Here is a 13,821-nt window from a genome sequence, read left to right as displayed (position 1 = left end):
GTATTTTTTAAGCTCAATCCTGGATGTACCATTTTCTTCTTTTAATGGATTGCTGCTAATACCTCCTGACTTTATTTCTTGGTGGGTCCAAAATAATCCAAAACGTGAAGAGTAGATCTGGACACATATCCCTTTGTATTGTATGGTCAGTGTTCTATCTATACCATGGCCAAGTTGTAGACCAGGGACTGCCTGGGAAGAGTGTGAGCTTGGCTAAAATATTGTGACAAATCCCAAAGACATTACACATAGCAGTTGTCAGCTAACTGCATTCCTCATGGCAAGTTCTCTCTTGAAGGGACATTTGTGTCATATCTCCATAGCTGCCATACCAAGTAGGTGGTCCCTTATCTGTGAGAGGATTATACATATTGCCATGTGATTCATAGTACTTCCCGGTTGGAGAAGTTTACATTGCCAACTCATTGACATCAAGCTTGGTCATGAGACTAGCTTAAGTAATGGAATGTAAGTAAAAGATTGTATGCCATACCCAAGCGGATGCTTCAAGAGACATTGTGTGGTTCAGTCAGTGCTTTTATCTTTTTACCATTGCAACAACATATTCCAATAGGGGCTAGGTCCTAGACAGAAGAAGGCCATGGAACAGAGCCACAGCGAATGTTGATACACCTAAATAAGCACAATGTGAGTAATATATGAAAAAAAAAAAAGAAATATATGAGTCTTTGCTGTTATAAATTAGTAAGAATTGAGGGTTGTGTATTACTGAAGATGATTTAATGGATCTGACTAATACATCGTATATGTGATATTGTGCCTGGTTTCTGGCAACTCTCCTTTGCTACATTTTAAGGTGTTTGTGTCTTTTTGTGTTTCTAATTATCCAGTATCTGCTCACTAATGGTTCTAATTCTTGTTCTTAATATCCTAGAGATTTTCAAAAAGTGTCTGTTTTAGCTGTATATGTATGTATATACATACTCATTGGCTACATCTACAGAGATTCTGATTCAATAGCTATAACTCAGTAGTTGTCCTTGGTATGGGGGCTATGAATCTGCATATTTAAAAAACTCTACAGGTTCCTAAACCAAATTTAGGGGCTAGAATTCTGTGTTCCACAATAGTCATTATATTTGGTTTAGACTAATAATCTTTTTTGGTCTCTTGTACCTAGATGTGCCATAACTTTTATTGCATATCCTTAGCCTTGCCTTGAATGTTCCCTTTATATCTAACTCATTATTAGCCCCATTGTTCATCATGAATACACAACCTGATGAAACTAACAGTGCACCTGAGACCTGCAGTTTTCTGAAGCATACATTGAATTTCTCTTTGGAAGAAGTGTTAGAGTGTGGTGTGTATATGTGTGTGTGTGTCTAAATGGACATGTATGAACAAAAGCACATAGAGTTAAATGAAAGCGTTTTATACTGAAAAACAATTTTGGAATGAAGCAGCAGAGCTAATTATCTGTCTAGGAAAAGGTGCAAGTCCTATTTAGGTCAGAAGTAACCAAGAAATTGATGACACAATTATTTCTAGTAACTCCCTCATAAATGTCTCTGTGCATTAACACACGCATAAATCTCCCCAGTTGGCTCTGCTACCGGGAATGAGATGACCTTCTAAATAAATCTTTAAAGTACCTTTTGCTCAGTGACGTAGCAATGCAAGCAAAAAAATGTGTGGTGATTCAAAGCTAGATGAAATAAAATATCTCATTTTCCATGAGAAAGACAAGGGCCACAATCATCACAGATTTAAGATAAACGTTTCCATACCCACAACTCGCTCTCGTACTTCTACCACCATGATTCTGCCTTCAATTTTCAATGATTTTTTTTTTTTTATATAAGCCACTCTCTTTGAAGAAGCTTCTTTGTCTATTTTTATTGTCTATTTGTCTATTTTTATTGGTTGATGTCACTGAAAAAAGCACAGAAAATAAAATACGTGAAAACAATCACAGCCTTAGAATGCTGACTACTATGTTGTTTAAACCTCTGTTTGGCCATCGCCTCATTTCGCTCATGCTTCTGGCTCTCCATTGCTCTGGCTAGTGGATTGGGTTTCCAGCCATCTTTACTTTATTTTGCAAAGGTGGTGTAATTCGGTCTGAGTGTCAACTGAGGCTATTCAGAAACAAATGGAATTAATAATTATTTTTGACTGAATGATAAATTATTATCTGAATTAAGTGCTGGAATCAGAGTCTCATGGTCTTATTGAATACTTCCTGGTTTTATCCACAACGTGCATACAACTGTTGTAAGCCTCCATCAGAAAACGGAAAAAGAAATCTCATTTCGTATCGCTGTTCCTACTGGAATTTTAAACTTATGACAAACATTATAGTGCTATGAAAAATACAATAAAGACAATCACAAAACGTTGCTTTGGATTATATCACATTATGAAGGCAAAACCAACTAAAATTAAAGCTTAACGACAACATAAAAAGACCTAAATAAACCTATACGTCTAGAAAAGTAGATTCAACAAGCTTTCAAAATTCATTTACTCAAAGGTATTTTTTTTATGATTCATGCATGTCTAAGAAAATCAGCCAAATATTTTGTAACGTTGTTTCTTTTGTTTCCTGTATGAACTTCACAGATGGGGAAAACTCCAGCAAAGTCTTTTTAAAGGACTTTTAAAAATTCACATGCACGTGAATGTCCCTTTTCTTCATACAAGAGTCACCATTACTTAACAACATAAAGCCTGAAGAGTCATTCCCTATATGATTAGGTTGAACTTAAAAACAGAGGAATTTCTTATACTTAAAAATTTTTGAGTGAACTTTCTTATATAAATATTTAAAATAATAATAATATTAAGAACCTTAAATTTGGAAACTTCACGTATCCTGAATACTTTGAAGTGTTTAAAAGCATCTCAGGATCAGATGATCTTTTTACTGCACCTCTTTACTGGATGTTATTTTATGCTGAGACTAGTTTGTTATTAGGACAAAGTTTCTAACGTAACTGAAGGTTTGTTTAAAACTGAGATCAACAATTCACTCACCATTTTTTTCTCTCCCTTCCTTCCTTCTTTTCTTCCTTCTTTCCATCCTTCCTCCCTCCCCCCTCCCCTTCCCTCCATTCATCCTTCCTTCCTTCCTTCCTTCCTTCCTTCCTTCCTTCCTTCCTTCCTTCCTTCCTTCCTTCCTTCCTTCCTTCCTTCCTTCCTTCCTTCCCTCCTTCCTTCCCTCCTTCCTTCCCTCCTTCCCTCCTTCCCTTTTTTCCTGTGTTTTGTTGTTGCTGTTGTTAGCTGCCATGGAGTCACCCCCAACTCATGTTGACCCCATGCAAAATGGAACACAATGCTGCCCAGCCCTGTACCACGGCAATAATCTGATGTGGATCAGTCTGTTGTGATCCACAAGGATTTCACTGGCTGATTTTTGAACGTAGACTAACTCCCAGGGCTTTCCTCCTAGTCCACCTTATTCTGGAAACCATGCTAAAACCTGTTCAGCATCATGGTAACACACAAGCCCTCCACTGACAGGCTTGTATCTGGTAGCAGTACTTTGTTTTGTTTTATCTTGTTTTTTTTCACAACATGTTTAACATATAAAAGTAGGGATGCTTTTTTTTTGTACTTTAGATGATGGTTTACAGAACAAACTAGTTTCTCATCAAACAGTACATACATTGTTGTACGACATTAGTTAACAATCCCGCGACATGTCAACATTCTCCCTTCTCAACTCTGGGTTCCCTATTACCATATTTCCTGTTTCTTCCTGCCTTCCAGTCCGTACCCCAGGGCTGGTGCACCTCTTTAGTTTTGTTTTGTTTAATGGGCCTGTTCAATCTTTGGCTGAAGGGTGACCCTCAGGAGTAACCTCATTACTGAACTGAAAGCGTGTTTGGTGGCCATACTCTCAGGGTTTCTCCCATCTCTGTCAGGCCAGCAAGTCTGGTCTTTCTTTTTGAGTTAGAATTTTGTTCTACATTTTTCTCCAGCTCTGTCTGGGACCCTCTATTGTAAACCCTGTCAAAGCAGTCAGTGATAGTAGTCGGGCACCATCTTATTGTTCTGGACTCAGTCTTATGGAGGCTGTGGTAGATGTGGTCCGTTAGTCCTTTGAACTAATCTTTCCGTTGTATCTTTAGCTTTCTTCATTACTCCTTGCTCCTGAAGGGGTAAGACCAGTGAAGTATCCTAGATGGCTGGTTACAGGCTTTTAAGACCGCAGATGTTACTCACCGAAGTAGAATGTAGAACATATTCTTTATAAACTATGTTATGCCAATTGAGCTAGATATTACCCAAGATCATGGTCCCCACAGCCCTCAGCCCACCAATTCAGTCTCTCAGGGAGTTTGGATGTATGTTTTTATAGAACTACCATGACCTTGACTTGTACAGGTTGTACTGGCTTCCCCAGTATTGTGTACTGTCTTACCCTTCACCAAAGTTTCCACTTATCTATTAAGTGTTTTTCCATCCCTACCCCTCCCCACCTCATAACCATCAAAGATTGTTTCTTTTTGTATGTAAACCTTTTCATGAGTATTTACAATAGTGGTATCATATAATACTTGTCCTTTTGGGTTTGGTTTTTGATTTGTGATTGACTTATTTTATTCAGCATAATGTCCTCCAGATTTATCTATGTTATGAGATCCTTCACAGATTCATCCTTATTCTTTATCGTTGCTTAATACTCCATTGTGTGTATGTATCACAGTTTGTCTATCGATTCCTCTGTTGATGGGCATCTAGGTTGTTTCCATCTTTTTGCTATTGTGAACAATGCTGCAGTGAACATGGGTGTGCATATGTCTGTCTGTGTGATGACTCTTGTTTCTCCAGGATATAGTCCTAGAAGTGGGATTGCTGGATCATATGGTGTATCTATTTCTAGCTTTCTAAGGAAGTGACATATCGTTTTCCAAAATGGTTGTATCATGTTGCATTCCCACCAGCAGTGTATAAGAGTTCTGATCTCTAAAAGTAGGGATGCTTTTGATGACATAGAAAAGAAGAACCTCAAGTGCTAATCACTTGACCTAAGTCATACATCAAAGGCTACCTATATATCATAGTCAAGGAATCCTTGTTTTCTTTTTAATCCACTGATGAGATTAACCTCGAAGTAAAGAAAAGACAATTTATTATGAAGTGTGCTGTACAGTGTTTTTTCCTTTGGGATACTAATTTGGAAGTTCAAGCTATGTGGAAATAAGTGTTAGGATTTTTTATTATAATGCAATTGTATTTGCTTTTCCTTCCTTCTTTAATGCAAAAGTATTGACTATTATCATGATACTTGAAATTTTTTTAAAAGACAGCCTTTTTAAAGAGTGTATTTCTTTACCAGTCTAAAGTTAAAATTTGAAATTTCACCTATTATATGTATGTATATACATATACGTATGTGTACAGATATATGTATCTATGATCTCATATATTCTGGCTCAATTTATCCTTGTGTCTTGTGTCTATGATCTCGTATATTCTGGCTCAATTTATCCTCATGAGTTTTGTGCTGCTTTCTTTTACAGCATAGGTGGAGACGTAGGGCGAGGCCACGAAGGGAGTTACGTGGGCAAACATTTCCGCATGGGATTCATGACAATGCCTGCTCCTCAGGACAGACTTCCCCATCCTTGCTCCAGTGGGTTTTCTGTGAGATCACAGTCCCTGCACTCAGTCGGAGGTACAGATGACGACAGCAGCTGTGGCTCCCGGAGACAGCCACCACCCAAACCCAAGCGGGACCCTAGCACCAAGCTGAGCACCTCATCAGAGACAGTCAACAGCACAGCAGCCTGTAAGGGTGGGAAAGTCCCTGAGAGAACTGAAGGTAAGATGTGCTATGCTCACTGAACCTAGAAGAGGACTTCAGATAACACATTCAGGCCCACATGCTAGGAAGCATCTGCTTTCCTTTCTGGGTCACATAATCCAGTCTCCACCATTCTGAAGTCCCAGAAAATAAGAATCCATGCAAAAGGTTATTTATTGATGTGTTATCAAATGACACTCAGAAGAATGTATTTAACTCGTATCATCAGAAAAGGAAGGCAATATGTGAGCTTTCCTACCCCCTTAAAGTTTCAAATCATTAGAAAATTGTTGTGTCTAAAAATACATCTAAAGTGTGCATTTCCTTCCTTTTATTAATATTGTTTGTATAATTATAAGGAGCTCTGGAGGCACAATCATTAAGCACTCAGCTGCTAATTGAAAGGTTGGTAGTTCAAATCCACCCACTCTGTGGGAAAGACCTGGTGATTTGTTCCTATAAAGATGACAGCCTAGAAAACCCTACAGGACAGTTCTACTCTGTCACGTGGGGTCACTAGGAGTTGAAAGTGTTTAGACAGCACCTAACAACATTTGTGTGATTACAAGAGCATTATGAGATTACTAGGGAAACATTTTAATGCAGGAAAACATAAAGAAGAAAAAAAGTGGTTCTTTTAGAGACAACCATTTGTTAACATTTTGGTATATTTCTTTCCAGTGAATATGGATTTATGCCTGAATGCATGTATGTTTGTAGTAGACACACATGTATGTGTGTCCATGCGTGTATATGATAAATATTTCAGCCTCCACTTTAATCTCTATCTCTGATTTCTACTTATACAAACATTATTGCTCAGCTATGAAATACAAGATGTGTCCAAGCCTCCTATGAATATAAATTAGGTCATGTTAACTCCTGATTTTACTGGCTGTTCAGCTTTTACTTGAATAAGTGAAGTTTTAACTTTCTCGAGTTATTCCTGAGAGATGGTTGGTGTGAGAGGGTTCTCAAATGATTTGGGCCCAAACACCTTAAGCCAAAAAACAAAAGCTTCAGTGCACATTGAATAATGCAAATCAATGCCTGGAGGTGGAGCTAATCCATCAGTTCCACAAAGAAAATCTCCACTTAGGCTCAGTTTTTCCTACCACATGTATGCAAGAATACACTGCACGCATGTGTATGTTTGGGGATATACATGTAAATAACAACTGTTAATGCCTAGTTACTAAATTATAATCACAGCGCATATAGTTTTGTGTTTTGTATTATTACTTACTGTATTATGACACTTTTCCATGGCATTCAGCATTTTTTCAAGAAGCAATATTTTTAAAGAGATTAGTGTACATCATTGCAATTTTATTTATCCTTTTGATGAATATTTAGGTTGACTCCAATTGGTTTTGCTGTAATGAATAGTCCTGTAATGAATTTTTGTGTGTGTGTATGTTTGTGTTTATATGTGTGTATCATGGGATCGCTATGAGCAGAACCGACTCAATGGCACCTAACAGCATCTTTGTGTAACTCTCTTTATTATTCCTCTGCCTTCTTAAAGTGTATTAGAAATGTGATCTTCTTTCTCAGGATTCAAGGTCATCAGTATGTCCTCCAATCTGTAACACAATGATGCTTGCAGAAACACTTTAGGTGTGTAGTTTATTAATACACTAAAAAGCCCTAGAGACTTGACCCTTGAACATTTTAAATCCTCTTCTTAGGTATCCTCCAAAATTGATACAGTATAGAGTTCATTTCTATTTATTGTTTCTGTCACCCCTCTCCTAATGCAGAAAACTCCATCATCAATTATATTAGATCGTTTGTAAATGGAGTTTACGGACTTAAAATGGTGATCTATAAATGAAGACAGTGGGCCTTAATGCAGCCTGGAAAGATTCAAGAATAAAGAATAAAAGAACCACAGGCAGGGGTGAGGAGATGTGAGACAGAAGAGGAGAAGCAGCCAATAAAGCATGGGTTATTAGGCAGTTTAATGGTGCTGTAAAAACTCCTGGAAACAGTGGAAATACACCCCGCAGTTTCCCTTTGGGCAGAGGTAGTTGGAGTCTTTATAGAGAAAGTCTGGGTAAAATATGCATATTGGTTCAGAGAAGAAAAGTATGGATGGTGATGCAAACCTCATTAAAATAGAAATGATGGCCACTCAACTGAAATGCTTTGAGTAGCTAGCTTCTGAGGTCGAGCAGTTTCGTAATTCTCGTCAGACCCCTGCATGATCTCAGAATCTAGGATTCCAAATGGCTAGTTGTTAAACACAAGGTAGCACCTATATATATACATATATATATATATTTTCCTTCTGGGAGGCAGAAGAGAGAAAGTGACTAAATTATAGCCGCAAAGATTTAAGGTAGACTTGAAAAACTACTTGATAGACAGTGAAAGTTGTTAATCACCAGGTCCAACTCTAACACTTCTTTGCAATAGGAGCCCTAAGGACAGATGGACAAGGTGTTGGTTGTGGTGAGTCTTGGCGGATGGTCAATGGGTATGAGAAGCTGCTAGGATCTGGTACAGAAACGGTAGATTTCCATGGAAGGGCGATTCTCAATGCAAACTGCACTTCTTCTTCAGAGCACTCAATAAAAGGCAACTGTAAAATTGGACACACTCAAATGCCTGCTACCAAGTTATGACCTCATCAATACAGAATTAAATCAGGCCTCAGTTCAGAGTTGGGGAAAAAAAAAAAACTTTAGTCCAAATGCATGCATGTATCTGTGTGTACTCAAGCCAAAATGTTATAAATATGTAGATTGTTCTTTCACGAATTCTCAGTCCTTTATAATCATGAGTTAGCTGGAGTTCATTATAGAACAGTTTTTTTTTTAAAATATAATATTCCTAGCTATCAAAATTACAACAAAGATAAAAAGTGACTTTCATAAATCTTAGTCTATCTTTTCTTTTTACGTTAAATGTCAGCAAAATCAAAATATTGATTCAGTGGCATTAGAATGATTTCCATGGTAACCAGTTTCTATTTAAGTAGAGGATTATGACTTCCCTGTGGATAAAAGTAAAAAAGAACTGGACTCGTAGCAAAATGGCTTTTCAGAGTAGGGGAAAGAAAAAAGTAGCTTAATGATGAACAGACAAAAAAAGGTCACATACAAAGAAAAGTATAATTTAGTTCTAAAAATTATAATTGTGTCACATGGAAAAATATGCATTTAATTTTCCATTTTAGGATCTTCTACAATAGTAAAAACCTTTTTAAAAAGCATTTATACAGTGGAAGACATAAACTGGTGATAAGTATAACTTATTATTTATAAATATTTTAATAATTCCTTTCTACTGCCTCAGTGTGGTTCCTGCTTATTTTGAGGAAAGATTAGATGAAGTGAAGGGAGATAACCAGAAAGAATGAGAGGCCTTCCAGGCTGTTTCATATGTGATCCAAATAAGGCAGGGACTGTAAAACTTTACTGAGGAGAAAGCAGCAAACTGTGGGCCACTCACCCCCATCTCTCAGGTAAACACGTACCCTGCTCCTCAGCCATGTCATCATTAGAGAAGATGTCAGAAGGGCACAGTCAGAAGAGTTGTTGTAGGGTGATGTCATGTCAGTTTCGACTCATAATGACCCCATGCGACAGAGTAGAACTGTCCCTTGGGTCTTCTTGGCCGAAAATTTCGTAGGAGCTGATCGCCAGGCCTTTCTCCTATGGAGCCTCTGGGTGGGTTCAAATTGCCAGCCTTTCGATCGGCAGCCAAGTACTTAACCATTGCACCACCCAAGGCTCCATAGTCAGAAGAGACTCTACTTTAGAATTAAAAAAAAAAAAAAAAAGTGTTTGACTTGACAAGCAAACGTTGACTTTAAGCAATTACCCACTGTATATGAAACTGTAAAATGGGGTAATTTTTGAGAGTTTCCTGCCTCCCTCACAACCTGTAACAATCCAGTGGGCTAAGGCCAATGATGGTACCTTGTAAAAAGAAATTTCTATACAAACAAAAATTAATACCATTTTAAATATGTTGTTAAAAAAAAAGAAAGTTCATTGTTCTTGAGTCAATTCCAACTCATAATGACCCTATAGGACAAAGTAGAACAGCCCCATAGGGTTCCTGAGGCTGTAATCTTTACAGAAGCAAATTGCCACATCTGTCTCTCATGGAGTGGCTGGTGGGTTTGAACCGTTGACCACTAGGTTAGCAGTTAAGTGACTTTAAGCAAAGTGGTTACGACCCATTCATTGACATATTTTTTTCAAAACCTGTTTCTCTACAAATTTGTCAGAATGTCAGCCTCTATTCCTATTTGTCTGAACAACACAAATTTTTGATTTAGTGCAGCACATATAATGAAACATGTAAGAAAGGCCGTAAGCATGTTAGAGGCTTCAAAATATTTAGAAAATAACTCAAATAAATAGGATAATGTTTCACAATTGCAATAATCTTATCATGAGGTGAATATAATATTTTGTATAATGAGGGGAAACATGTTTTTATTAACCTTCAGGTGCCTCTAAATCTTAGGGTCCTTTAAAAAAAAAATCTAAGTATTCTTAACTCTGCCTTGGAATAATTTTCAATCTTTAATTTATGATATAGTTTCATGACTGTCTCATTTCAAAATAATGAGGAAATACATTTAAATTATGATAGTTTTCCTGGTTTCTGATTTTATCTTGTAGAGAATATCTACTGTAGCCATGTTTTCTGAACCTAAATTGGAAGACCTCCTTCAGTATTTGGAATCACAGTTGTCCGGAACCAGTCAAAGGCTAAGTTCATTAAAAGGTCACTGCCATAGAAACAAAAATAAAAATTCCCTGTACTCGCCATCTCAAAGGTCACAAAAAAGGAAGTTGGAGCCATTGATAATGTTGTTTGTTTTACCTCCATTTATTAAGCAAATTATTTGAGCATCTATCAGATTGTGCTTGGCACTGGAGATTCCATGGTGAGCAGAGGAGTAGTGATTCTGTCCCTGATGGAGCTTCCATTCAATTTTCTTCCAGCTTTCCAACTCAGCCCATTTTACTTTATCCAGATCACAGTGCTTAAATCAAACACTGATTTAAAGGGATCATTTCTAGAAGGCAGAAAATCTAGCATGTCAACCATGTGAGTTTCTCCTATGTAATTAGTTGTTTAATGACAGAAATTTCAACAAACGGATGCAACACTGGAAGTGCTCACTTGTCTATGCCAAGAAATTTAGGGATCATAAACATTATGGATAGCATTGCAAAGAATGGGAATTCCAGAACACTTCATTGTGCCCATGTGGAACCTATACATAGACTAAGAGGCAATTGTTTGCACAGAACAAGGGGATACTACATGGTTTAAAATCAGGAAAAGTGTGTGTCAGGGTTGTATCCTTTCACTATACTTATTCAATTTGAGTGCTGAGCAAATAATATGAGAAGCTGGGCTATATGAAGAAGAACAGGGCATCAGGATTGGGGGAAGACTCATTAACAATCTGAGATATGAAGATCACACAACCTTGCTTGCTGAAAGTGAAGAGGACTTGAAGCACTTACACTGATGAAGATCAATTACTACGGCCTTCGGTACGAATTATTCCTCAACTTAAAGAAAACAAAAATCCTCACAACTGGATCAATAAAAAACCCAGTGCTGTCAAGTCGATTCTGACTCATAGCGACCCTATAGGACAGAGTAGAACTGCCCCATAGAGTTTCCAAGGAGCACCTGGCAGATTTGAACTGCCCATCCTTTGGTTAGTATCTGTAGCACTTAACCACTACACCACCAGGTTTTCCAACTAGATCAATAGGCAACATCACTATAAAGGGAGAAAATGTTGAAATTGTCAAGGCTTTCATTTTACATGGATCCACAATCAATGCCCACTGAAGCAGCAGTCAAGAAATCAAATGGCATATTGCACTGGGTAAATCTGCTGCAAAAGACCCCTTTAAAATGTTAAGAAGCAAAGATGTTACCTTGAGGACTAAGGTGTGCCTGACCCAAGCTATGGTATTTTTAATCACCTCACATGCATGTGAAAACTGGACAATGAATAAAGGAGATGGAAGAAGAATTGATGCCTTTGAGTTTTGGTGTTGGAGAAGAATATTGACTGTACCATGGGCTGTGAGAGAATGAACAAATTTGTCTTGGAAGTACAGCCAGAATGTTCCTGAGAAGCGAGAATGGAGATACTCTCTCACATACTTTGGACATGTTATCAGGAGGGACTAGTCCCTGGAGAAAGACATCATGCTTGGTAGAGTAGTGGGTCACTAAAAGACAGGAGGTCCCTCAATGAAACAGTTTGACACAGTGGCTGCAACAATGGGCTCAAACATAGCAATGACTGTGAGGATGCCGCAGGACCAGGCAGTGTTTTTTTATGTTGCATATAGGGTTGCTATGAGTCAGAATTAACTCAACAGCACCTATAACAACAACAACAATGGAAGAAATAATTTAACACATTTGAATAATATGGGTTTTCCTACAAAATAATGTCTGCTGCTCTTTGGCTATTTGGAGTTGACAATGTAATGTTGCCTGAATTTGATTTTCTACCAATGCAAAGCTTCAAAAAAGCAATCTATGGGCATTTGAGGAGTGGAGGGGAAACAAGTTGAGTGTGCTTGTTACCTTGGGGAGCATAAAGATTTCCCATGTCAGAGCCCAGTTTGGGGACCTAAATCAGTACCAGTCAGGGCCAGCCACGCACATAATTTTGCTTCTCAGTTACCAGTCCAGGTCACTGACATTTTTAAGGTGCTCATAAAATTTTGATGATGACTATTTTTTATGGTTCACCATGGCGTAGTGAGAAACTATGAGTTTTAGAGACAGAAAGACCTTGGTTTATTATTAGTGCTGGTAACATTTAGCGCTCTCACTCTCAGCCTCAGTTCCCTCATCTGTAAAATGGAAATAGTAATATGTACCTTATGTTCAGGCAGAAGTCTGAGCTGGCCCCCATGATCCCTCATTCTTTGGTGTACTTGCCCTGTATACACCCCGAGACTGACATGTTGCTGCTGGACTAAAGATGGAGGGGAACACATCGCAAGAGATATGGGAAGCCTATAACAGCTGAGAACAGCCCTTGGTTAACAGCCAGCAAGGAAATAGGGACCTGGATCCTACAATCATAAGAAACTGAATTCTTCCAACAACAAATAGCTAGAAGTGGATTTTCCTTCACCAGATGAGGACTCACCTTGGCCAGCACCTTGATTTCAGTCATGTAATATACCCTGAGCAGGGAGCCCAGCCATGCTGTGCCCAGACTTCTGACCTACAGAGCTATGAGCTAATAAAGAGGTGTTGTTTTAAGTTACTAAGTTTGTGGTCACTCATTATATGGCACTAGAAAACCAATTCATCTTAGAAAGCTGTTTAAGTAGAGTACGTAAAATAAAGTACATAGTTTAATGCCTGACCAATAGCTAGTACTCAGTAACCTTGCTTCTCTCCCTCTATCAGTGTTTCTTTTTTTTTTTTTTTTTAATAATATCTTATCGTGTTTTGGATGAAGTTTTACACAGCAGTTTAGGTTTCCATTCAACAATTTCCACACAAGTTGTTCAGTGACATTGGTTACATTCTTCACAATGTGTAAACACTCTCCTTATTTCCACTCTGGTTGTTTTGTCTCCATTAATCAAGCTTCCCTGCCCTCTCACATTCTCATCTTTGTTTTAAAGTAACTAGTCTCATAGGTAAAATTTTTAAAGCAGCACATTAGTTACAGGTGATATTCATTATTTTTTGTGCCAATTTGTTATTTAGGCCCCTACGAGGTGACCTCAGGAGTTAGTTTCAGTTTAAGGTTTCAAGAGTATCTCAGGGCAAGAGTCTCTGGGAATCCTCCAGTCTCAACCAGTGTCCAGTAGATTTGGTTTCTTTCTTATTTACTCATTTGAGGAATTTGAGGTTCTGGTTCCCATTTTCTTCCCATTCTACTAAGGTCTATCTATTTTGGCCCCGATTAGAATGGTAGTGGTAGCCAGGCACCATCTAGATCTTCTGGTTTCAGGGTAAATAAAGCAAAGGTTTGTGTAGGCTATTTGTCCTATAGACTGGTTTCTTCCTTGAGT

At 38.0% G+C, this 13,821-nt stretch overlaps 1 protein-coding gene across 1 annotated transcript in view; it reads left to right on the top strand.

Annotated features, from left to right (window-relative positions):
- Positions 1 to 474: 474 nt before the first annotated feature.
- The window catches only part of NYAP2 (neuronal tyrosine-phosphorylated phosphoinositide-3-kinase adaptor 2), a 191,203-nt gene continuing 177,856 nt past the window's right edge, over positions 475 to 13,821 (top strand). Inside the window, exons 1-2 of the mRNA XM_023557830.2 lie at positions 475 to 648; positions 5,493 to 5,794. Of these exons, the coding sequence (XP_023413598.1) occupies positions 5,551 to 5,794 (244 nt within the window). The 5' untranslated portion in view covers positions 475 to 648; positions 5,493 to 5,550. The remainder of the gene's footprint in view (positions 649 to 5,492; positions 5,795 to 13,821) is intronic.

Source organism: Loxodonta africana, chromosome 6 (assembly GCF_030014295.1).
Source record: "Loxodonta africana isolate mLoxAfr1 chromosome 6, mLoxAfr1.hap2, whole genome shotgun sequence".
NCBI classification, from domain to species: Eukaryota; Metazoa; Chordata; class Mammalia; order Proboscidea; family Elephantidae; genus Loxodonta; species Loxodonta africana.
The sequence above is the reverse complement of the archived record's forward strand: the minus strand, read 5'-3'. Positions and strand labels throughout refer to the sequence as shown.